Raw genomic sequence first — 24,530 nt, forward strand, 5'->3', positions numbered from 1 at the left:
GCCATTGCTTCCAATTGAGTCGGCCATCCGCATCCCGTCAGCAGTAGCAATTTTATCATCCTCCGAGGAAGCATATAGCATCTAATACCGTCACATCATGGATGACGGGGAGCCCAGGCGCCCACGGGCAACGGTATGTTCACACGCATTCCCCTGCAGCTGCACCAGGAGCTGATCGGAGGGTGTTCTCCTCGCCTGAGCAGTCCGATGCGATCTCCCCTCGAGGAGAGAATCCTCCCACCTCACCTTTATCACCCACCCGCGGCCGTCGAGGAACTGCTGGTGACGCCGACTTTGTTTCTCCCACCCGCCGTGTGTCCGGTCGTGATGGCTCCGGGGCTGGAGTTCGTCGACGCAGTTCCGCCGCTTCCCGCCGCAGTGGTGGCAGTGGCATTCCCAGTTTGGCGCCACGCACCACGCTGGCTGAACGAACCCAAGGTCGCTTCACCATGGCTGGTCCCGATGAGACGCCTCAGCTGCGCTTGGCCCATGAACCGTTTGTGCAACCCGGCTACGGCGATCTCAATCCGTCCTACGAACAACCCGCCAACTCCAAACCAGTCTGGGGTTTGGCGAAGCCACTTCCTCGTGTCGTCCGACCGGGCATGGTACCGACGAAGGAGGAGCTGTTGGAAGCCCGTCAAAACATTCAGCTGCCAGCCGAAAACTCACAGAAGCTGGGGCTGGAGGTCGATCCCAATGACCTGGAGCAAGGCCAAATCGAGAAGTCGGCTGACCCTCGTAAAATGGCGGCCCAGGTGGAAGATGCCCGGATCCAACGCGAGAACAATTTCATGAACAAGATTCTGAGTGGGGATGCCACCACAACGCGACAAGGCTCGCGCCTCTCGCGCACTTCGTCATCGCGCATCCGCCGTCCATCTGCCTGGGATCTCCCGCCGGAGAACCTGTCAACGGTGCCCGAAGGCGAAACGCCGGCTCCCAGTGAGACCCATGAGGAACCCCCTCAGATGAGTAGTGAGGAGCCCTTGGAGCCCGTGCCGGAGGAGCCCGAGCTGCGCGCTGACGATGGCAAGGACGGGATGATGATGGACGACCTGCCCGACCTGGAGGAGATCGAGGCCGCCTATCCGGAAGATCTGCATCCGCTGGTGCAGGAGCTAGTGGAGGAGGAGGTGCACAACAACCACACCACCTGGTCCGTCATCCGCACCCATCACCGCGAAGCCCTGGCCGAGTCTCTGGGGGTCTTCGTGCAGCTGTTCGTCGGCTTTTGCGGCGATCTAGCAGTGACCGTGGCCGACGCCGGTAATCCCAACACCACCGACTGGGTCTGGGGGTTTGCTACCATGATGGCCATCTACGTCTCTGGTGGTGTGTCCGGTGCCCACCTCAACCCAACCATCACCATCATGCTCTGGTTCTATCGTGGATTCCCCAAGAGCAAGATGCCCGAGTACTTTGCTGCACAGTTTTTGGGGGCCTTCATCGCCGCGCTCGCCGCGTACGGTCTCTACTATCACTCCATCCAACATTATCTCTTGACCAACTCCACCACGGGCATCATCACCAGCTTCGTGACCAGTCAGCGCGAGACCTGGATCGGTCCTGGCACTGCCTTCTTCACCGAATTCTTGGGCACGATGGTGCTGACGGTGGTGGTATTGGCGCTAGGTGACGATCAGAACGCACCCCCAGGAGCGGGTATGAACTCACTCATCGTGGGTCTCATGGTGACCTGCAATACGATGAGCTTTGCCTACCAGACGGGTGCCGCCTTGAATCCGAGTCGAGACTTTGGGCCGCGACTGGCCTTGCTGGCGCTCGGGTACGGCTCGTCGCTGTTCACCAATCCGTACTGGTTCTATGGGCCGTGGGCCGGATCACTTGCGGGCTCCTTCCTCGGTGCCTTCCTGTACGATTTCATGATCTTCACGGGTGGTGAGTCGCCGGTAAACTACCCCTGGGAACGGACACAGCGGGCGATGCGCAAGAGTCGGATGAAGTGGGGGAAGCGGTTGCATCTGTCTCGCCGAGACCGGGGAGAGAAGACTGTGCGTTAAATAGCGATCGCGTAGATACATATGGAGTTTTTCATTGCCGATTGATTCATTATATTGGCTGGCTGAGAAAGCTTTGCAACTTGCGTGTGGCATGAACCATGGTGTGTGTAGTTACAGGATACTGTCAGAGTGACCGCAATGACCGATAAACGTTGTACATAAGCATTGATGAATTTGTTTTGAATAACACGCACGGTTGCATTCATTCAATCTTCGGTGTTATTACAGTTGTCAGGGTACCAGTAGTACTTTGTGCGTGCATCCTAGTTGGCAACTTCTGTTCGCCTGTTTGTTCTATTACGTAGTAGTAGTCTACAGTATATGTATTGTCCCTGTGGCCACCCGATCGGTATCCCGAGCCAAGTATCGGACCACTTCGGCAATCGACCAGGATGCGGGCGGATTGATAAGGTCATGTCAACCAGATATTGATTGTTATCTGGCATCAGTTGTTCTTTCATCATTTGTGCCAATGTGCCTGGTTGCGAGCGACTCCACTGCGAGTGGAAAATGACGTCACCCACCATTACCTCCGAAACCATGAGAGACTTGGATATGATGCTCGGTGATGTCCAGGAAAGGCAACAGATGATAAATACAAAACAACAGGATATTTTGACACGCGGTCTGGAGACAACGGTTATTTAGCCCGTGGAGAACCCTACCACCTGGCCATGATTGTTAGTCCGACTCCTCCGTCCTCTTGCCAACCATCACCACCACCATCGCCATCGACATGAGCCAGGATGTAGAAGGAGGCTATACAATGTCTCCCATTCGCAGGGTTACCTCATCGGTAACCTGGGGCTGGTATGCCATCTCACTCAGCTGGGGTGGGATAGCGGTACTGCTGCACCAAACCCCAAACCAGTTCACAGGCCTCACGACCATCGGAACCATCGTCTTCATAGCCAACCTCGTCATCTACACCACAGTTACCCTCTGCCTCCTCTTCGAGGCTGTCCGACCACAGAAGACCCCCAAGCCCTTGGAGGAGTCACCCAGTTTCGCCGCCCGGTGGCTGCATATCAAGAAGCCCCAGGACCTGTACTTTGTCCCAGTCTCGCTGCTCGCCTTTGCGACCATCATCTTCTGCACCTCCTACTATGGCACCCCGCATTGTGGCCGCTGGTTAATCCTCACCCTGAACGTCTTCTTCTGGGTCTACACTGGCGTCTCGCTATTGCTCTCCATTGTCCTGGGCTGGTGGATCCCGTATACCGGCACAAACCATGGTGACCACTTTGCCATTGTGAACATCCTACCCTACTTTCCACCCATGCTCAGTGGCACCATGGCCGGCGTGTTGGCCCCGAACCAGGGCCCCGCTCAGGCGGTGCCCATGCTTGTAGGCGGCACCACCATGCAAGGATTTGGATTCCTCATGTTCCTGGTCGTTCTGGTGCAGAGCCTGACGGAGATGTCCAGCGAGGGTCTCCCGGTGCCGAATTTCCGACCGGAGATGTTCATCGCAGTGGGCCCGCCCAGTTTCACAATCATCGCCATGATCAGCATGGCGGACGCTGCGGTGGAAAAACTCCCAACCCAATATATCAGTGCCGCAACAAGTGTGCGCACCGCGGATGTCCTGCTCATTGTTGCTGTGGCCGCGTCGGTATTCCTATGGATCTTGGCCTTCTTTCTCTTCTGCATGGCGGCACTAAGCATGCTGGAGGCTCTCCGGCACCGCACCATTCGCTTCGAGCTTATCTGGTGGTGCATGGTTTTTCCCATCACCGGGTTCGTTCTGGCGACAATCGACTTGGGGGAGTATTTGGCTTCACCGGCGATCGAGTGGGTTGGGACGGGGATGACCATCTTTCAGGTGTGTTTATGGTTGACGATCACGGCCTGCCAACTATTCAAATGGATGTATAAAAGGGAGTTCTAGTTTACTCATGCAGGATATACCCTGGCGGATTGGTTATTGCCCACTAGAGAATAGATAGAAAGTAAAGTGGCATAGCTGGCTATGTCCTAGGCGTTTGCCGTCACTACTGTCTTTAGAGAAATTCCTAAACAACAATACCATGTTCTATCTCATGGACACCGAATCATGCTTTGTAGTCAATTCGGTAGCTGGGAATGTGTTGTCGATTTTACTGGAAGGATTGCAACCTCCTCGCATCGCTGCCGACTATCAATGCTTCCTGTTGCCACGGCCCGTCGCTGGCCATTCTCGTCTTCGGTCCACTTGAGTGGCCCTTGCGGAAATGCCTCCTTACCGGAGATGGGCCATTGTAGAGCCTGCCGTATGCCATCATCCAAATCCGGCAACATCCCATTTGTGAACTGGAAACCTCCTCCGAATTGGCTTGGAATATTCTCGTGTCCCATGTATCGTGCCATGGTCGCGTATGCATCCGCGGGCCTGGTGATCTCCAGCTTGTCCGCCGTCATGGGGTCGACAAAGTTCTTCATGAAAGCCCAAATCTTGGCGAAATAAAAGGGCGCATTGCCCACCTAAAAAAGAGTCAACAACGATACCAGTCACGATGTAGGTATTTCTTACAATGATCCGATCAATGGTCTCTGGATAGCAGGTCGATAGGATCCAGCTAATATCGCGTGCGAAATCCCGCAAATCCCAGGCCTGCTTCAGAGAGATGGCAGAGGCATCGACGATGTAGATGGCTTTGGTGACGGGGACAGTCGGATCAGGACGGTCGCTCATGGCTGTACAAAGCGGGAGCACGAATCGAGTAAGGCTATCAAAATGTATTGCTGCACGTTGTTCCATATCCGGAATGATTGGACTTGGTAAAATCATGTCTGTTTGCCTCGGAATCTCACGCGTCTTCCTCCAGGCTGCCATAGTCGATGCGTTCAAATGAGTGACATCGAGCGCCAGTATAGGTCGCCCTCGGCGGTCCCGTCGTCCCGTCCAGTGAGGATACTAGTCATTGTGTGAGATGGTTTGCATGCGACTCGTGGGAATTCTCAGCATACCAGCTTTCGTGTCTCCTCATAATCCTTCACGGAGATCAGATCATACAGACGGAGAACTTGTCTATCAGCCTGAAACTTAGCTGCCTCCTGCAATTGTTTTAGGGCGTCCTCCGGGTCCCTGCGACGGGCCTCCAAGAATCGTCTATATATGCTAGTCAGTACGGTCTCGATGGAAAGGGATGATTTGCTCACAAAAGGGTAGTGTTGTCGGTGATCCCATCTTCCACATCCCCAGCCTGTAACCCTTCCCGATGCCCCAATAGGCCTTCTGCAGAACAGCAACCCTTGAAAATCTCAAGCGCGGTCGACTGGTCTGGGGCTAACTCTCCCATTTTGAGGTACGAAAAGATTGGGCTCCACGAATGAGGACAATAAAATGCGAGGAGGTTAGAGAAGTGACCAGATCAATGTTATTGCAGGATAATGGTACCGCCTCAGTCTTTTGTGACTGCAGTGTCACGTCAATGTTCCTGAGCTGAGTGGCTGGGGGTGCGGCTGAAGGAGTCACGGCCTTAGCGGGATGGTGCAGGATGATGCGTGATTGCTGGCACGCCCCCAATATTTTCTTGGAAGTTGACTGGTCTGACATATGAGATGTCGTTTTCCATCTTACTATGAACCCGCAAAGTACATTGTCAAAGCCAGTTGTCGTCGTCGGGTTTCTCTACCCGCCGTCTTACCCTTCCCTCGGGAACATCAAGGATGTTAGCGTCGTGAGAGATAAAGTTTAAATCCATAATGATGGCTTTCACTTGCCGATCTTCCGGTGCCAGGTTTCCCTCACCAACAGCCGCAATAATATTGGCCCATGCAGTGCAAAGGTCCCGGAAATCAGCTGCAACTAAATGTATGAAATCAATGACTTAAAACATTTGAGCCTATTCCTTGAATGAGCCCAGCCCGGGTCAACCATTCAACGTAATTCATAAAATGAACTGCACTTTCAACGATCTTCATCTTTGCCCCAATTAGACTCGACGGATGAAGGATCCAAGTGGAGTGGAGTGGATTCTTCAATCCTGGCACACCTCATCGCGACGCAACTCTGGTTGCTGGTTCACAGATTCCCACTGCCCGCAAGGGGTTGATTGGCCCATGCCTACAATGATCCTCGCAGTGGTATCTCTCCATCCCCCTTCAGATCAGATTGTGCGTCCCGCTCAGATGAACGCCTGTTCTCATAGAGGGAGATCTCCTTGTTGGTGGTATGAAACTAAGCAATTACGCTGAGATGTCTCATTATGGAGCTGCCAGTTCTCTTTTCGGAAAACGGGCTTGTCCGTCCATGATATAAAACGGCCACGCCAGTCTTGTAGAACTGTCTTATCCTGGCCCCTCGCTTTCCCTACGTTATCTGCAAGACGACTCGAATGTTTAGTGTTCGGAGATTTAATCGCTTCATACCGTGATGGCGCTTCCACATCTATTCCCCGATGATACCTCCGATCGGGTTCCTCGTGCCTCACGGGACCTCCAAGGATTTTGCAGAGATTATCCCCTGCGACGTCATAAATTTGAGGACTGGGCCAACACAGGTTCCCAGCAATGCCGAGACGATTGGGAGCAATATATTGGGCCTATAGAGCGCTGGGGATGCTGTAATCCGTGGGAGGGTCACTTCTCCGCGGTCGTCTTGCCCTTTTGTCGGCCCGATCGCATTGCCATCATTAGCTACTGTTTCGAATGTGAGATTTCAGGGACACATTGAGCCATAGCTGTTTCGCCTAAGCTCACACATAATAGATGCATTTATGTACGATAATGTGGTTGAATCAGCCGCCAAATCCACAGTATGCCCTATAGTGAAGTTGACTCAGGGAGTTGCCCAAGCCTAACCAACTCCAGTTGAACAATAACACGGACGATATTGCTCTCGATGAGACAGAGTACCGAACCGTGCGATCTGTCACTGGAACCAAACAGATCCAGTCTAAGATGCTACTCGACCTCCTGTCAATCGACCCTGCATGTGCTGAGGTTGTTATTGACTCCTGGAAGACGATGATCGACACAACGGTAAAGCAGGACAAGACCCGCGCATTCAAGAACCTGGAGGAATACGTGGACTACCGGATTGTTGACACGGGTGCACCGTAAGGAGTCCCTATTGATTTAAACTCACGCTGATCTAACCCACATTACAGGTTTGTGGACACATTAATGCGTTTTGGAATGGGCCTTCTGCTCACGCCCGAAGAAGAGGAGCTTGTCGCTCCTATTGTCAAGCCGTGCTATGCTGCCCTCGGGCTCGCCAATGACTACTTCTCCTTCGATGTCGAGTGGGAAGAGTTTCGAAAGCCAGATTCAAATCAGACCACCATGACGAATGCCGTCTGGTTATTCATGCAATGGCACCAGGTGGATGAAGAGGAAGCCAAACGACTTGTGCGGCAAGTCACAAATGACTACGAAAGAGGGTACCAGCAACGAGTACAAGAATTTATAGCTGGCAAAGGAAAGTCCAATACTAAGGTGCAATTGTATCTCACTGCTTTGGGATGCCAAATTCCAGGGAACGTCGCTTGGAGTCTACGATGTCCTCGGTACCACCCCTGGCTATGTGAGGAAGGCAGTGCCTTATTGCAAGCATCGATGGAAGAGGCTCGCGACTTGCCTAACATAGGTAAAAGACGGAGTGTCTCAGGAGATAGTATCTCGTCTATGTCCTCCCTCTGGACTGGGGCAAGTGATCGTTCTGGGCGATCATCAGTTTCATCGGCTCCTTCTGTTGACGACAGGGGAAAGGAGACGGACCGGGTTATACTCGGAACAGAGGTATGAGCGTTGCCCAATGTAACGTCTCATTGATCGAATTTTGCTAATGATCTATACAGCACCTCATTGGTCCAGCAGAGTATATCGCCTCTCTCCCCTCCAAAGGTGTTCGCGAGGCCTTTATCGACGCGCTGAACGTGTGGCTTGCTCTCCCGGATCGCTTCGTAAGCGTCATAAAGACCATTTCAAAGACTTTACATAATGCCTCTCTGATGTGAGTGATTGCATTAAAAGGTGTACCCCAAACGCCACTCTGCTAACGATTTATCCTCCTACGTAGGCTGGATGACATTGAAGACGAATCGCCTCTGCGTCGGGGCCAGCCCGCGACACACACCGTCTTTGGACAGGCACTAACCATCAACTCCGCTAACTTTGTCCTGATCCAGGCTATGGATCAAGTGAGGCTATTGGAGGACTCACGTTGTGTGGACATCTTCGTCGAAGAGATGCGTAATCTGTTCATTGGTCAGAGTTTCGATCTGTACTGGACACGGCAGGGCGAGTGTCCGTCGGAGGACGAATACCGGGAGATGATACGTCAAAGTAAATCTAGGCTTTCTCATCTCATACAGTCCTATCATAATTTTGTTACTGACTGGTATTCAGAAACTGGTGGTCTCTTCCGGCTATTATCTCGGTTGATGATGCAAAAGACCACATCGAAGAAGAACCGGTAGGAAGCGCAGATGCTTTGATGAAATACTATACTAATCTCTCCGACACAATAGATGCCTCCCATTGGAACCTCTTGTCGACCTTATGGGGGAATATTTCCAAATCCGAGATGATTACAAGAACCTTACTGAAGAGGTCAGTTCACCAACACAGTACAACTAGACACTTAGATTGACACGAAAGCGCAGTACACTGGACAGAAGGGTTTTTGCGAAGATCTAGACGAGGGAAAGTTCTCTTTTCCCCTCATTCATGCCAATAAGTCATTGCCTGAAGCATCGGATATTCGAATCATTTTACAGCACGGCCGCCAATCAGGCGGACTTGATATCGCGCAGAAGCAGCGCGTATTGGACCATCTCCACGAGAGCGGAAGCATGGCATACACGCAAGAAGCACTTCGAGGCCTGATGGGTGAGATCCGGCATCGGGTCGACGAGGTGGAAAAGGAATCGGGCTGCCCGAACTGGGTTCTGAGACTCCTTGTTCACCGACTGGAAGTGTGATGGTGTGTTGACCGATGGATGAAAGTAACAACAGTAATGTTGAATTTGGCGTTTATCCTACCATTTGGGCCGTGACGGCTGATATGGGATTGCTTGGGAGGTCTTGTCGATTTGAACATTTATAGTATATAGAATCTCTATTTGTGTCATTACATGTGTGATATGAGCAATGAGTTATCCGCTGCACCGCGCCCTGCTTACAGATGTGGGACGTAGTCTGACCAGCTAACCGTCTGAAAGGCACTGGCAGGCAAACTGCGCAGTCCGATAAAGTCCTCCGTCAGAACGTACGCTCGACCCACGCAATACGCTGCACAGAGAACAGAAGTGGGAAATAGCACGCGAAGAGGGACCTCTCTCTTGGGATTGCGATACGGATCGATGTTTCTCAACTTGGCTGCTAAGTTTCGCAGACACGACCGCTGCCGGGATGGGTTAGTCGAGGTCTTTACTGTCGACAAGGGCAGAACCATTCGTCGCTTATACTCCCTGGGCAGCAGAATCTTGTCGCAATAACCGGCATGCAGTCCACCAATGACGGTGAATACCAGGTTGTATATACTGGCGATACGCCACAAAAGATGTTCGACGGGGGAAGGAAAGTGGAAATTCCAGGCAAGCATGAACATTGAGCCGAATGCAAGCAGCACTGGGGTGGCAATGCAATCGGCCTTCAGGTCGGTGATGGGAAAGTTGTCGCTGACAATGCGATCGCGTGGTTTTGCGGTCATTGGACGTGAAAACATCGGAATATGCATTTTTCGCAGGATTTCTGTGTAGTAATGCCAGTGCACTGCGCAAAAGGAGACATCGTCACACACAAAGTCTAGGGGCGTCTCGTGCCATTCTTGCGAAGGATAAGGGCAATGCTAATCCGAGATGAGATACTGTTAACGCACATCATTGGCTGGAGTAGAGCCTAACGTACCTGTTCCCGAATGATGTTGATATCGGTATTTGCGTGTAGAGTCAGGGTGCTCGAGATGTCCGATGGCTTGAAGCGCCAGCAGAAAGACGTCACTAGGAACACCACCACAAATGAGATGGTAGTGAGCTCCAAGGTCGTCAGAGCCAGTCCCTGAGCTACACGCATGGCGCAGTTGACGAGCAACCACAGTGCCTGGCAAACTGCGATCACACTGGAAACCCAAATAAGCCGATGTTAAACGCTCTCGAGCAAGCTGGAGACGTACCGAGAGAACGCGTCAGATTTGTTCCGATCGTTGATGTCGTCTTCACCAATCATAGGGTAATCGACGTAGCCCTTCTCGATGAGGAATCGAAGCTGCTTCGCGTTTACTGGAAATGGCCGATCGGTTCCCGGGCCATCGATCAAAAAACCCCCCATATCCGCATAGAAGGCATGAGTTAAAGTCCAAAGGGGTCGCTTAGTGGTCTTTGTTGTCAATAGTTGCTCAAATCCCTGTTGAGGGTATTAGCCATATTTGTTGTTCTGGGCAGAACAGTACAGAATGATCTCGAGACCTTGACAGACGCTCGCGCCGAGGACCACTGCCCTAGCGCCAGCATAAGGAGAAATTCGGGGCCCAAAAGTCCCAGAGAAGCCAAATGCAGTCGGTCGCGTAGGCCATGATACCATCGGTCGGAGCGGGCAGGGATGTTGGGCATGACAGCCGTCCAGCAACATAGTACAATAGTCAGTAGACAGCTCGAAAGAATGGACCAGGTGCCACGCCCATCGGGCTCGTCAATCCAGCCATCAACTATGGCTGCGGTAAAGGTAGAATTTGTTGACATGGGGAGCATGGCCCGGACTGAACTGGACTGCCTGTCAGTTCTTCGGGGGGATAGGCTGCACATATAGCCATCCTACCACGCGCTGACAGCTCGAGAGTACGTAGTCACCATCCAAAAATCTTCCCTGGCGGAGCTATGAATGGCCAGGATATGAGCGCTTACCTGAAACCTCACCCAACGTGCACCAGCTGAGGATGCGACCGGTGGCTTAGCCAGTCCGTTGATCCCTGCAAGTCTACCACCCGGCCCATCGCTAAGTGGCTGGTCGGGTCATTGGCGTCTCGAAGAAAGGACATTTCGTCCCCACTACAAGGCGCCGCGGACCGTACCGTGGTCCAAAGTTATCGAGATGCTCGCGGGGACAGGCTGTGGTGTTTTAGCAGGTGGCCTCCTCCATGGCGGCTCAGGTGAGTTGCACCTATTTATAGGTGGCATTGTGGCTTTGCATCTCCATGCATATTTGACACAGTGAGGCCCAGTTCGAACTCCAAAGCTGGTTAAATGTGTTACAAACTCGGTTCGAGAAAACTAATAATATTAAATCGGAGATATCCGCAAGGGTCCGACAACAGGCTGAACCTACGCTGAGAGGATTACGCCAACCGCTGGCTGCCTGTGTCAGTATGCTTTTCCCCTCCCATATAAATTACTGGTCATTTCAGTACCTGTTGTTGGTCCTTGCTTTGGTGGCCCATCGCAATAATGACTTCCAATGCACCATCTGAATGCTGCATGGCAGGACATCTGCACGACGGCAGGGCCAGTGGGGAGATCCAAGAACTTGCCAACAGCGCGTATTCACTACCGATAATGTTGTCACTACCACCACTGACTGTGTGATAGTCTCGACGTACATCGCCTATCCACCTGATCGGTCGACAAAGAATGCCATCTTGTTTCTCACTGATGGCAATGGCCATCGCTTTATCAACGCCCATTTGATGGCGGACCAGTTTGCCGCCCGTGGCTTCCTCGTCGTTATGCCCGACCTCTTCCACGGCGATCCCATCCCAGTCGATCATGGGCCTGACTTTGATATCATGGGCTGGTACAACCAACACCTGCCGGATAAGGTTGATCCCATTGTCAATGCTATACTAGGGGAAATGCGCACTACCCTCGGCTGTCAGCGAGTCGGCGCTGTCGGGTATTGTTTCGGCGGCAAATATGTGTGTCGCTACCTCAAAGCTGGCAAACTAAACGCAGGGTTCGTTGCCCACCCAACCATGGTGACGGTGGAGGAGCTGGAGGGGGTCGAAGGGCCGTTGAGCATTGCTGCAGCCAGTGAGTTGAGCAGAACTGTGTAGTTTCTTACATTATTGATGTTGACCAATGGACAAGTTGTTGATCCCGTCTTCACCACTGCCAACCGCCACGAGAGTGAGGGGATCCTAGCTAGAGTTGGTGTTCCTTTTCAGATAAATTTATTCTCTGATGTAGAGCACGGATTTGCGGTCCGCTGTGATCCAGCAGAGCCGCGGCAGAGATTCGCCAAAGAATCAGTATTTGAGCAGGCTGTGGCATGGTTCGATCGGTATGTGAAGGAGTGAATGACTGGAGCCAGCCAACACTTGATTCACTGTTCAGGTTGGACGGCTGAGGCTAGACCTATCCTTTATCAACCTTCAGCGGCACTATGTTTAAATTGATGTCTACAAACCTCCCTGGGTTACAGATGTGTCTTCTTTGCAGACTTCAAGGAGTGCTGATCCTTGTTTCAGGGAATTTACATATAGTACCCATACTACTTACTACCTATATACCATTCCATCAAGGGGAGAGAGCTTCTGGAAGGGGTATTGCCTGAGACGAACGAAGAACCGAGATCCAATCTTATGGAACAGCAGTATATCATATAGCCAGGCATCGATCGTTCCTTCCGCATCAGCATATCACGAAACCTTAATTCCTGTCTGGCAATGGAATGATTGCCATCGCGTTATTTTGAGCGACGCGGTTTTCCCGAATAGGCTACTTTCAAATAATTACTAAGCTGATTATCTTGTGTTATGCCCATGATTAAGCGGATACACTTTATGCACCAGCATACCCGATCCGCCACCTTCCGCTCGCAGCAATCAAGGCAATTATGGCGCAAAGGCGATGTAACGTAGCGTCCCCCAGTGGACCCTGAAGTAGCATCATCCCCAAATTGAAATCCTCGAACCAACAACGGCTGAGAGACTAAGAAAGATACCTTGATGGCCCAAGGGTCCTGACCGGGCACCTCGGATGATCGTGTCTCCATCATGTGAAAGCGGAGATGGAATTATGTGGGTGACTCACCTGCATCGTGTAGAGCGTTTACTAGTAGTAATATGTTTTTTAATGAAGATGTTCAGTCTAGTCAGTGTTTGGCTTTTCACTGGTTAACAAACTACTACTACCTGCTGGCTGTTGACTTCGTTTGCTTTTCTGGAGCGTATGGGGTACTATGCAACGGGCATCTATTGGTGCCCGTTAGGATTATATATATTCAAACCCAACTTAATACACGTTCAAGTGGATACCACAAGTACTAGTGGGTTCATCCTCATATCTTGCCTGACATTGGTGTTATTACTACGCAGGCTTGCGAATCGAAATAACCCCAAATTACTAGTACGTAGCAATTTCCGATCGTAGTATATGGACAGCTTTTGTGGATAATGTGCTGAATCGAGCAGTCGCAACTGACTTTGCATTGGCAGCATCACAGAAAGCGCGGCCTGGAGAGAAGAGGCCTACTAAATCACGTTGATATCGATGGAGATAGAACTAGTGAAGTGACATTTGGGAACAGTACTAGGAAATAGCTTGTACATGTCAATTTTGAGCATACATGTACGAATCCAGTGGTGAACAACAAACGCAAAGGGGTATATTAAATAAAAAGGTCTATCTATAATACAAGTCTATACATATTTACAACCCAGTCACGAGGAGGCAGTAGCTCATGACCCGAATTAGGCATTATTGGCGCAGGAGAAGCTGCTGCCAGAGCTGTCACTGGAGATCGAGAGTCCGGAGACCCAGAGACCACAGACACAGATGGTGGCGCCAATGCCGAACAAGGCCAAGTTGGCGAGGGTAAGGAGCGTTTTGCGGACAGAGGTGAAGTAGTTGCCCCAGTACATGTACAGCCAGAAGACACCGGGCAGACCGACTAGACAATTCGTTAGCGACCAACTCATGCGGGCCAAGGAGATATCGACAATGTATAGAATACTCACATGAAAACCAACTAGCAAACAATGCGCTGACCAAGCTGACAAGATCGCTAAAGACAGGGATGGCCTCGGCAATCACCCAGGCGATGATCCAGTAGCCCGCAGCAAGTCCAATCCAGGCACCGACACCCAGGGCACTGCGCTTGTGCATGACATCCGTACCGCGGAACAGGCGGACGTAGACGTTCTTGATGGCAACGTGTCCCAGGACGACACCCGCGATGACGATGGTGGGAATGGCAATGCCATAGGCGACCTTACGGACGATGATACCGGCGGAGCCCAGGGCGGGGGAAGTGACGTTCTGACCGGCGTAGCGATAGATGACGGCGGATGCGACCGTGTAGAAGACGATTTCAAAGCCCTGCAACATGCAGAGGGACTTGGGGAAGTCCTTGGGATCCTTCATCTCAGCGATGAAACCGAAGAAGGCAGGATGACCACCTGGACCAAGGATTAGTACTCAGATGCGACCGATTACAGATGAAAGATGGAAGACGAACAGTAGGCAAAAGCGATGTTGGTGACAGCTGAGAAGCCCTTGACGAAAGAAGTCGAGCGGGTGAGCTGCATGGGCGCAGGGTGCGGGTGTTCAACAGCGACTCCAATCATGGTGATCAAGACAGCCGAGAAAATACTGATGAAGGCTGGATTACAGAGTTAGCACAATAAGAGCCTGTGGATGGACACGATTGAGTACTCACAAGTCACGGCCAGCCATGAAACGTTCTTCATGGTACGAGGGAGAGAGCAGGCGAAGGAAAGCACCAAGCCGACGACACCAAACACGACAGAGCAGGTTCCGTGGTTGGTAAGGGTGTTCATCATGACAGTGAAGGTCACCAAGTGACTACCAGACGCGAACATGAAGAACACCAGCTGAGCGAATTCCGTGAACATGCGACCGTAGCGGCCACACAAGACTTCACCGGCATCAGCCATGCTGTGGATGAAGGGATACCTGGCCCGAAACTGTCCAATGACATAGCCAGAGTAGGTGGCGATGATGCCCATGCCGACGATGAGGATGATGGCACTGATTGCATAACTGGTTAGCGCCAGACTGGGTGACGATGTAGATGGTGCGAAATCATATACTACTTACGGGATCAAGCCAACCTCAGCCACGGTGGCGGGAAGAGACAAAACACCCAGTGACACAGTCTCGGCGATCATCACTGCAGACATAAAATCAAGGTTAGTTACATGGATTAAAAAAGACCATATCAAGGTGGAGTAGCATACGCATGCCAGATTGCCTATAACGAGAAAAGAGAGTCTTGTCAGTCTTCGCCATCAAGAGAATATGCCGTCTGATATAAACGGTGCGATAGTATATAGTTCACGGGGTCCAAACGTACCACCAGTCGAGAGTCTTATAGTGAACCTCTCCAACAGCTTCATTTCCAAAGGGGTCCTTCTCCACGGAAGGTGTCTTCACGATATCATTCTCCCACATGCCTCCATCTTCTTCGACCCGGCGACCCGGTCCAGTCTCAATATCCTTCACGTCCAAGGTCGACATGATTGCTCTTCAGGGATGGGTTGGTTGACAGGCCGACTCCTCGAGCAGGGTGAGTGAGATGGATGGGATATAAAGTGTTGAACAAGCACCCGTCTCGAATCTCTCAAAGTCTCAGCGACAGCAGCAACAGCACCAGGTAAAGGGAGTAGCGGAACTAAACCCAGGCACACCCGCACGATGCGGGCGTCAACCATATATGGCCAGAGTCTGCAAAGCATTGACGCATGGCGAGGAGGTTTTTCTTAGTTAATAGAAGGGTCAGCCTGGCAAATCAGAGGCCGACTTAATGCAATCTCTGCTGGTGTGACACAAACTTTGCCGCCCGCAGAATCCTGCTCCGACATCGGGCTCCTGCTCGCCCTCACGGCTCCACCGGTCGCACCATGCATCGTTCAGGCACAAAAAGCCTCTATTTAAGCTAAAAAAACGTCCAGGGACCATCTGAAGATGATCGACGAACATCCTGCACGATTTTCATACCTCGATTGGGCGAGGAATCACCAGATATCGCAAATGCTTGCTGGTCCGGCACCGGACCTGGGGGAAGCATGAGGATCAAATTAAGCTCAGCCCCGGAAATACTACTTGCGCCCCCTCTTTTTTCCTGTTGCAATCCGGCGGCCGGAGGGGGAGTCGTAGCCACTAAACCTTATGCAGCGTCGCGGTGGCGGATTCCAGATTCCCCATTCTCAAGGTTTTCCACTTTTCCGCCTTCTTTCCCTCGGCGTTCTTGGTTAGGGCTGGTGGCCAGACGGAGGCCTTTCCCAACTGGGTTAAGGAGTTTTTGTGTCTGAGGCATGGCCGCTGCCGGTTCTTCGGAGCTTCCTGGCAACACTCCGGCATTGCCTCCCGTCTAGTTTGTCGAACCTAACCTGGAGAAATCGAAGGTTCTCTAGAAGCTCGCGAAGCCGATCTGACTCGTTCATCTGACTGGTTTGCCGACCGGTGACAGCTCCAGCCAAATTAGCCATGATCCCAAATGGGCCTGGATCCCATTTCCCCCCCCATTCATGCCACGTGCCCCCTTCTGGCGGATCCCCGGAATCGGCCGCGCTTCCCATCTTGCCCTGACTCATATCTAGCGAGCAAGCTCTTTGCAGCCTCACGCACGATCTTTTGTCCATGGACCCACCCTTTCCATTGGTGACTATCTTCGTTTTGACAGTGTCCATCGTGCACCGGTGGCAAATATTCCCAATTATAGTATAACTTGCGCATCATGACGTGTGCCTGACTCATACAGTGAGCTGATGCAATGAAGCTAGGGATAACAGCTTCAATGATCTGATAAGAGGCTGGCTATTTCACATATTGTTGCTTCTTGGTGGACTATAGTTGCAGATCTAGCGATGAAAGGGATGACGGGGGTGACTCATCTGGATTATAGAGTCCGGTTGACCATGTTCGATAGACTTGGTCCGTCTGGCCACATGGCTCGTCAACTTCAAGTAGAAAGATTGACCATGAGACAAGAGTACCTTGCAGTCCCAAGTGTTGGTGAATATGACAGTAGCGTCATCATGAATCGTACATTGGTGAGCATGCAACGTGCATTGGGCTCTCGCTCACCAAGAGAGCGCTTCCATGGCTATTCGAGCGTGGACCTGCATCGTCTGCACTTGTTGGATATATGCTGACGGCGATCTGATGCGAATTGCGAGACAACGCTGACAGCATTGTGATTGTCTGCTAGCGTCGTAGCTGAGATGCGCTGTGGTTGACGTGGTAGAAATCTGTCATGTCGCAGCTGCTTATACTCCGTGCATCAGATGAAGCCATCATGACTAGCCATGGTGAGCTTGGGCCTCCATTCCACGTAACAAAGTAGCTGTTTTGAGTAGCCCGAGGATGTCTGTGCCAAGGCTTACCCCATCGTGCCGTTTAAGCTTGTTACGTTGCGTACATCTCGTACAACAAGATTGGCTGCACTGTATCGTGGTTAAAGCCGCAAACTGGATGTGGACGTGGAATGTGCGTGCGTGAGGAGCAACGCACCTATCTCGCTACGATGGCACTTGCTCATATTTCCGTGGAAGTATGCCATTGTCGGAATGGTATTTGAAGCGGCTATCGAGCTTCAAAAGTTATGGATAATTTTGCCCACCGTACGTAAATCCATAACTATAAGTGGAAACCTAATCCGACTAAGAAGGATCCTGTGTATTCGCAGACTCCATGTAAACTGGGCAATGTCAACATAGAATGAGCAATTCCTGAAACACCCTTCCTGGACCCGGAGAAAAGCCCAAGTTCGTGTGAGTAAAGGATATGCGTGCATTTGAGAGTTACCTTGCATCTGCTCCACGATGCAATGAAGTGCCCGAAGGTAAGTCAAGCAAAGCACCTGTCATATCGATTAATAGCCAACGTCGCTTTGCGTTGGGCGCATGGAGAGCATAATCTGATGTCGGATGCAGCGGAGTCTTACGCATCTGCATCACTTTGGATGTCGTAGGAACCCGTGCTATCAGTAGTCTAAGTAAGTTATGGTAACATGAGTGCTTAGCCATTGACACACGCTTTACAACACTCCAAAACATAACACCTCTGTTGTCGGGACCACAAAACTATAAGAAGCCCAGCCATTGCTCACTGAGAAGCCATGCTAGAGTTCTATCCATCGACAGCTTAAGCATCTTTCCCAGGTCATAGGAAACCTTGTCTGATTATATCTCCAGTCACAGTCTTGTCTACAGGAGTTTTCCAAGAATGGACGCGTCTCCCTTGTCTGGTGATAATGGACACAAATTCGTGGGCGCTCCAGAGGGAGTGGATGTGGCTGGTGACTATGGCACCCCTAGTCTCCTCTTCATTTACTACAATCAGCCGGTCTCCGACAAGCATCGCAAGGCAGTGCAGGAGTTGAGACATGACCTGGAGACCTGGAACGCCTTTGAACTTGGGCGCGCTGAATCCCAGGTCAATGAATTGATGCAGAAGGGAAATCTGCCAACCGACGACTACAACGAATCGCGCGTCAGACGCACCGACTATCGCAGCAAGGCGATCCAGTATCTGCGCAAGGAGCACGAATCCTGGTGAGTTTCCATGCTGAGAGTGAATTTCCTCGGAGTGGTCTCTAAAATTTCCCCACGAAGGCTGGTGGAAGCCGACAAGAAGGAATTTACCGTTGAGCTGAAGACAGATGAGAAGAGCATGAACAAGAAGGTCGAACAGGAGCTGCGCGGGCGGCTGGAATCCAAGGAAAACCTGCCGGCACAGTTTGGCGTTGTCTTGCGCATCATCAACCGCATCATTGCTGCACGCAAGCAAGAAGACATGCAGCAGTACCATTTCACCAATGTGGAAGTGTGTGCTGATGGCAGGGAAAATCCTGGTAGGCAGATATTACCGTCTCCGGTGACGCAGCCACTAACAGGATGTCATAGTGGTCAAGTCTACAATGTTCCGGGTCTACGAAGAGGGCGGGGAGGATGAGAGAGGATCTGTCAAAGTCAAGATCGACTATGTCAACCATCGTTGCCAGTTCAACAGGGAGCATTGGGCCAGGGCACGACACAACGTCGAGGACTTCATCAAAGAAGGAGAGAAAATCCGCCGGGCTATGACACTGAACTTTTGTGTGGATGCCTAAGATAGATCACCAGTAATCATGAAGTCCGTGTCGCATGCAGGACTTTGCGGTTCAGTATGATCATGAATGGATTGAGCACGTTGGGGGAAATGACATGTTTGATGGATTGGGGTTTGAGGGATCAGTGAGCGCAGTCTTGACAGAATGAATATGGTTTTGATGTCGAGGTCTGCACGACGTAAAGCTGCCATCTCGAGAAGTTTCATTCAGAGTAGCTACGTAGCCATTGGATCCTATGCCACGTTCATGCTGCCAAGAAATTGCTCAAAGTTGCTCCAGTCGAGACTGTATTGGGTGATCGTCTGTAGGGAATCTTGCCACAGGCTTGGGCTACCTAACATAGTACCATATAGGTCGCTATTAGTCCCACCGACGCTGGGAAATTGGAGCTGTGAGGTCGACAAAGGTTCTATGCCTTCCTCCTGCGCCACGTCCAAAGATGCAACTTCATCATTTCCAATTCGCATCCGTTGCCCGTTCGCAAGAACAGCTTCGTCGAACTTTTGAAGCACTGACTTAAACCTCTGCATGGTCGGACACTCCGCGTTTTCTTGCATTAGGGACTGCAACCTTGTCACCTGACATCGAAGATCACGCTGGGCTGCGTCTTCTAGCTGCCACATAGACATTGGAAGATCCGGGGGCATGACCCACAGCTGACGGAGGAGCAGAACCATTCCAGCCGAGTACCCATAGAAAAGGTCCAGGCTAGTTTTTCCATTGACCCTGTTGGCATGTTCAATTAGGGTGAGAAGGTTAACAATCCGCATCGCTGCTGTTACACAGCTGGAGGCCAGATACTCAGCGCTCTTTTGCACGTCTTTCGAAGTATCATGAGGTGTAGCCCAGGGGTATTGTTGTTTTGGAGTATGCCTTCGACTCATTGAAATAACTGTAAGCAAATATGGCCGCGTAAGCTGGATAAGGAGATTATTATAGGTTAAATGGAGGAGAACCGTTGGCCGTAGTTGAGCCGGTGGATAACCAGAAACGAACGTTTCCAGGACTGCCGCTTGGGGAATGGTGCACGAATCCAAGATAGCAGACGGTATAATGAGATAAGTTGGTATGTTAGTTTCCCAAGTTTTCAGCCCGGTCAAGAGCGATACTGGATCAGTGACCGGCGTATCAGTTGATGATACAGGGAAAGCAGGCTGATGCAAGAAAGCGATCGCATCGCGGAGTCGACTGACTTGTCGTTGAAGGTCAGTGGCCACCTGGTGATGGCTAGTATGACTGGGGAATGCAGTAGCAGATTCTTCGGGTGCAGGTCCCAGGGTTACTTCCCGACCGTCAATTACACTTGGGCGTCCCAAACATAAGCAGAGAAATTGCTCAACCGTAAATAATGTAGACCAGACTCGCCTTCGGGAGTCTTGTTCAGTTAAACGAAGGCTCTCATCAATATCGCTTCGATGCAAGCCTAACGCAATTGCAATTCTCGCAGCACTACCTGTTAGGGTCCACGCTGCATTCCGATCATTGTTGTTGTGCAGGAAGAGTGCCATAAGCAAAAGAGCTTGAATATTAGAGACTGTACATGTGGTCAACAAGCTGGCCAAAGCTCCTCGAGCGAGGTTCCAGCAGCGAGGTTTTAGCATGGTTAGTTCATCGGCATCAAATCTAGCGTCATCCTCCAGGATCCAGCAGCCGAAGGCGAGAGCAGCATGGATACAGGCCACCCAACCATCGTCCAATCCCTCGGTATGGCTGACGGGATAGATGTAGGACTCAAGCTTGTTATAGAAGTATCCCCGGTCCAAAAGTGGGAAATTTGCATTCACAGAGTAAAAGAAAGCATTTATTATTGCCAGCAGACGATCTCGGGGCATTCTATGCAGCTGTTCCTTGACAAGGGATGATTCTTGGTCGCGTGCAATTGGCGCCAGATTTGTATCAACAGTTGACATTGACAACATACTAGAACTTTGCCGAGTCTCGAGAGACTCCGTCAAGGTATCTGCAGCAAAGCAAGAGGACGGCTGTTGCTCCGATACTAGGCTGCGAAGATCAGCAAAGAATGCAAGGGATGCTGACGGCCCAATGTAATGACTATGGCCCCGGCTGTCTTTGACCAGCTGCGGTGGGCGCTGGCCGCTCCCAATACACCCATGTTGATCGCTACCATTGCCATCACGCGTCAGAATCTGATCAGCACCTTCTGGGCTCGGTAGCTCAAAGCGCTGCGCATCCCCGGTCTGTTGTGGGAGGTCTAGCTTGGGCATTTCATAGCCGGCTTTCCGGCCCAGCTCCAACAGAGCAGGGATACTATCAATGGGTTCACCCGGAAACGTCCCTTTCACAAGTGCTTCAAGACAAAGAATCCTACAATATTAGTCGTCGGCTATACAGTAGATTGAGGGAGGATCGATCCGGCATACCGATCGCGGATGGTTTCGACACTTCCGTACAATCGTGTCTTTCGCTGATAGCTGGATACGCACGGGATGCCAGATCGTTGGCAAGCGACACAGTCCTCATCTGAGCCTCCGCGACGGATACATTTGCAACGACGCTAAAGCATCCTAGTTAGCATAACTGTGACTGGAAAAGAGTAAGCCAGGCAGGATAAGGTCGCCACTTGCCTTCCGGCAGGTGTCACAGCTCGCGAATGTACGTTTCCGCAATTCATCAGGAACGCGACGGCTGGCTAAACGTTTCTCCATCCTTGGGAATAGACTGGTTCAGGAAGAATTGATCCGCAGACAGTATTCGAAGTGGTTGGTGATATCCCGATTGTAGATTATGACAGTTGAGCTCGCTCGGCAAAGGGAGGGGGATCGGCGGATACATGCAGCCGGAGCCTCGGATGGCCTCTCATCTACTCAGAACTTCCATGCTGGTGTCCAAGCGGTGGTAGTTATGACCACTACTGCTGCCATCATCAGATAACACTTCGCTGGGATCTACATTATCCTGTTCTGGGAAATCGAGCTCTTCAGTATGTTCGACGCGGGCATGAAAGCTCACTGGCACCTGCCATTTTGGACACTGATACACCACTTAGAGTTGGTTCCAAAGAATAATATAAACATATATTCACTCCTATCTTGGGAAGGACGAGAAGAACAGAAAGATAGGAGTATATATATGTAAAATACGATGACTTCACAGAGAAAAGAAAACCATCTTTGTTATATGATATATAATGAACAGAAAACGCAGTCAATCTGCCCCCTGTCTATACTATAACCGGAATAGAAGTGAATGAAAATCCATCGACATGCATAGCCTTCGCACTAGAAGTCAACAAGCTGCCTTGGAGACACCCTTCGGGCTCTGTACGGTCAAACCAGTGATGTTGCATGGCAAGTATAGTCTTCTCTGAGCCCTCACTAGATGAGCGTAGCATTGATTGACACCGAGAAATACCCCCAACAGACGCCGAACCAGTGATTATCGGCTCACGGCGGTAGTGCTCAGTTTAACAGAGGTATCAAGATTGAAAGCAGCTTGGCTAACCCTAGTGCAATGATAAAAAAGCACAGGAAAAAAGCACCACAGTCCAGGAATAGTATTAAAGGGCACTTGTAGGCTTCCGTATTGTAACACCTAGCCAGGCGTTGCCAGCGGGTGTGTCGCTCAGAGAGAAAACCAGGCATATTTAATCATCTTCTCTCCTTTGCAAAGCTCCCAGAGATCGTACCCACAGCTGTTGCACTTCCAGCAGCTAAGAAGCGAGAATCCCAAACTAGCTTTGCCAGCGCTATAGCTATGTAGGCGCAGAATGTCCCCGGTAGCAGGCAAGACGGAGAGAGCACAGTTTCTTCTCCAAGCAGCAACTTGGTAAATTGATCCGGGTGTGTCACAGCCGGGGCAAATGTCAGCTGACAGAATTGTAGACCTCTGACTTTTGGCAGAACAGCCACAGTTGGGAGGCGCAAATGCTGCAGTCTTTCTTTTCGGGTAACATCTTGACTCCGGATGCATACATCCCCGGTCCGAGGACTCGAGTCCCAGACGCGGATCTGTGCTGCAGTTCGTCACAATAACTGACCCATGACATGCTTCATAAGGCCACAACAGATACACACTGTAGAATCTCACGGTAGGATGCCCTGGTAACCTTACAATGTCTCTGGAATTTGAAGCTTTGAACATTCTTATCGTGGGTGCTGGACTCGGTGGTCTGTTTGCATCCTTGGCTCTGCGGCAAGATGGACACAGAGTAACTCTTCTTGATGCCTCTGCTGAGTTCAAAGAGGCAAGAATGAAACCGGTCACTTCTTCGTTGAGCAAAGTGAGCTAATGCGCGAACAATTAGGCTGGTGCGGGTATCCGCATCCCACCCAACAGCACTCGTCTTCTCCGCCGATGGGGGATCGATTTTGACAAAATGCGAAAATGCCTTTGCCGAGGATACCATTTCCTGCGCTGGGAAGACGGCTCGACAATAACGAAGATCGAATTCGAGGACTTGGTCCCACGTCATGGTGAACCATATTACCTGGTTCATCGAGCCGATTTGCATGCATCATTACTAGGGGCCGCAATCGAAGCTGGAGTGGTCGTTCATAAGAATCGACATGTGACCTCCTACGACTTCAACGTCCCAATGGCTATCACGGCAGAAACCGAGAAATGGATGGCTGATCTCATCATCTGTGCGGACGGTAGGCTTTTCTGCCCAAATTGATGGACGACTGGACTGATGGAACTCATAGGTATCAAGTCCACTGCTCGACCTCTCCTAACAAGTCAGCCAGACTGTCCTCGAGACACTGGAGACGTCGCATATCGGATCCTCGTACCTGGTCAGGATCTTCTGGCCGACCCGGATCTCGCTGGTCTTATTACGCACCCGGCAACAACGTCGTGGTGCGGGCCAGATGCCCACCTCGTCGGATATCCCATACGGGATGGTGAGCTGTACAACATAGTAGTGTGTGCGACATCGAAAGGAGAGACGACAGACGAGACTTGGGTGGTAGAGGGTGATAACGAGGAGCTTTGCGCGCGATTTTCCGGTTGGGAGCCGCGGGTGCAGAAATTATGTCGTCTGACAAAGTCCTTTATGAAGTGGCGATTATGCGACCTTCCGGCCCTTTCCACGTGGATCCATTCGTCAGGCAAGGCTTGCCTCTTGGGAGATTCCTGCCATCCCATGCTACCGTATCTGGCGCAAGGAGCTGCTCAGGCAGCTGAGGATGCTGCCACAATTCGCAGGGCCCTGGCCGAGGGTACCGATATCACGAGTGCTTTAAAGCGTTATGAGCGTATCCGCAAACCTAGAGCGTCTTTAATTCAGTCTAAGACGCGAGAGCACCAATACATCTTACACATTGATGACGGTGAGGAGCAGTGCCGGCGAGATGAGCTTATGCGACAGGACAGTCCGTCTAGTCCAATATTCTGGGGATACGAGCTTCGCCGAGGATGGTTATTCAGCCACGATGCTGAACAGATGGAAGAGGCCACTGCAGAGCCACGTTTCAGAAGTGCTGTGCTATAATGTCAGGGAGTTGTCGATGGACTTAGGTAATGACATACGCAGATTACCCTTTCATCTCT

The 24,530-nt window shown here is 51.2% G+C and overlaps 11 protein-coding genes across 11 annotated transcripts; 7 read left to right on the plus strand and 4 right to left on the minus strand.

Moving 5' to 3' along the window:
• Positions 1 to 101: 101 nt before the first annotated feature.
• Positions 102 to 2,024, plus strand: AKAW2_70021S (MIP/aquaporin family protein; the record flags this gene model as incomplete). Its single annotated transcript, XM_041682556.1, has 1 exon — positions 102 to 2,024. One exon carries the CDS (start codon positions 102 to 104, stop codon positions 2,022 to 2,024), a length of 1,923 nt encoding a protein of 640 aa, XP_041546905.1.
• Positions 2,025 to 2,760: 736 nt separating this feature from the next.
• On the plus strand, positions 2,761 to 3,915 carry AKAW2_70022S (tellurite-resistance/dicarboxylate transporter family protein; the record flags this gene model as incomplete). The annotated part of the gene is made up of 1 exon (XM_041682557.1): positions 2,761 to 3,915. One exon carries the CDS (start codon positions 2,761 to 2,763, stop codon positions 3,913 to 3,915), a length of 1,155 nt encoding a protein of 384 aa, XP_041546906.1.
• A 176-nt stretch (positions 3,916 to 4,091) lies between these two features.
• AKAW2_70023A (CRAL-TRIO domain-containing protein) lies at positions 4,092 to 5,305 on the minus strand (the record flags this gene model as incomplete). Its single annotated transcript, XM_041682558.1, has 4 exons — positions 4,092 to 4,487; positions 4,537 to 4,920; positions 4,974 to 5,115; positions 5,166 to 5,305. 4 exons carry the CDS (start codon positions 5,303 to 5,305, stop codon positions 4,092 to 4,094), a joined length of 1,062 nt encoding a protein of 353 aa, XP_041546907.1.
• A 1,076-nt stretch (positions 5,306 to 6,381) lies between these two features.
• On the plus strand, positions 6,382 to 8,932 carry AKAW2_70024S (bifunctional terpene synthase/polyprenyl synthetase family protein; the record flags this gene model as incomplete). Its single annotated transcript, XM_041682559.1, has 9 exons — positions 6,382 to 6,658; positions 6,717 to 6,763; positions 6,819 to 7,066; positions 7,118 to 7,748; positions 7,808 to 7,962; positions 8,029 to 8,294; positions 8,358 to 8,424; positions 8,480 to 8,561; positions 8,615 to 8,932. The coding sequence occupies 9 exons, from the start codon at positions 6,382 to 6,384 to the stop codon at positions 8,930 to 8,932; spliced, it is 2,091 nt and encodes a 696-aa protein (XP_041546908.1).
• Positions 8,933 to 9,129: 197 nt separating this feature from the next.
• Positions 9,130 to 10,699, minus strand: AKAW2_70025A (uncharacterized protein; the record flags this gene model as incomplete). Its single annotated transcript, XM_041682560.1, has 4 exons — positions 9,130 to 9,801; positions 9,861 to 10,071; positions 10,126 to 10,355; positions 10,418 to 10,699. 4 exons carry the CDS (start codon positions 10,697 to 10,699, stop codon positions 9,130 to 9,132), a joined length of 1,395 nt encoding a protein of 464 aa, XP_041546909.1.
• Positions 10,700 to 11,392: 693 nt separating this feature from the next.
• On the plus strand, positions 11,393 to 12,240 carry AKAW2_70026S (dienelactone hydrolase family protein; the record flags this gene model as incomplete). Its single annotated transcript, XM_041682561.1, has 3 exons — positions 11,393 to 11,480; positions 11,534 to 11,974; positions 12,032 to 12,240. 3 exons carry the CDS (start codon positions 11,393 to 11,395, stop codon positions 12,238 to 12,240), a joined length of 738 nt encoding a protein of 245 aa, XP_041546910.1.
• Positions 12,241 to 13,635: 1,395 nt separating this feature from the next.
• Positions 13,636 to 15,424, minus strand: AKAW2_70027A (uncharacterized protein; the record flags this gene model as incomplete). Its single annotated transcript, XM_041682562.1, has 7 exons — positions 13,636 to 13,835; positions 13,903 to 14,343; positions 14,403 to 14,546; positions 14,604 to 14,935; positions 15,005 to 15,077; positions 15,145 to 15,158; positions 15,261 to 15,424. The coding sequence occupies 7 exons, from the start codon at positions 15,422 to 15,424 to the stop codon at positions 13,636 to 13,638; spliced, it is 1,368 nt and encodes a 455-aa protein (XP_041546911.1).
• Positions 15,425 to 18,133: 2,709 nt separating this feature from the next.
• On the plus strand, positions 18,134 to 18,466 carry AKAW2_70028S (uncharacterized protein; the record flags this gene model as incomplete). The annotated part of the gene is made up of 1 exon (XM_041682563.1): positions 18,134 to 18,466. One exon carries the CDS (start codon positions 18,134 to 18,136, stop codon positions 18,464 to 18,466), a length of 333 nt encoding a protein of 110 aa, XP_041546912.1.
• Positions 18,467 to 18,580: 114 nt separating this feature from the next.
• Positions 18,581 to 19,019, plus strand: AKAW2_70029S (uncharacterized protein; the record flags this gene model as incomplete). The annotated part of the gene is made up of 2 exons (XM_041682564.1): positions 18,581 to 18,761; positions 18,814 to 19,019. 2 exons carry the CDS (start codon positions 18,581 to 18,583, stop codon positions 19,017 to 19,019), a joined length of 387 nt encoding a protein of 128 aa, XP_041546913.1.
• A 233-nt stretch (positions 19,020 to 19,252) lies between these two features.
• On the minus strand, positions 19,253 to 21,500 carry AKAW2_70030A (fungal specific transcription factor domain-containing protein; the record flags this gene model as incomplete). The annotated part of the gene is made up of 2 exons (XM_041682565.1): positions 19,253 to 21,327; positions 21,401 to 21,500. 2 exons carry the CDS (start codon positions 21,498 to 21,500, stop codon positions 19,253 to 19,255), a joined length of 2,175 nt encoding a protein of 724 aa, XP_041546914.1.
• A 1,591-nt stretch (positions 21,501 to 23,091) lies between these two features.
• Positions 23,092 to 24,471, plus strand: AKAW2_70031S (uncharacterized protein; the record flags this gene model as incomplete). The annotated part of the gene is made up of 3 exons (XM_041682568.1): positions 23,092 to 23,187; positions 23,284 to 23,632; positions 23,684 to 24,471. The coding sequence occupies 3 exons, from the start codon at positions 23,092 to 23,094 to the stop codon at positions 24,469 to 24,471; spliced, it is 1,233 nt and encodes a 410-aa protein (XP_041546915.1).
• Positions 24,472 to 24,530: the final 59 nt, after the last annotated feature.

The sequence above is a fragment of the Aspergillus luchuensis genome, chromosome 7 (assembly GCF_016861625.1).
Source record: "Aspergillus luchuensis IFO 4308 DNA, chromosome 7, nearly complete sequence".
NCBI classification, from domain to species: Eukaryota; Fungi; Ascomycota; class Eurotiomycetes; order Eurotiales; family Aspergillaceae; genus Aspergillus; species Aspergillus luchuensis.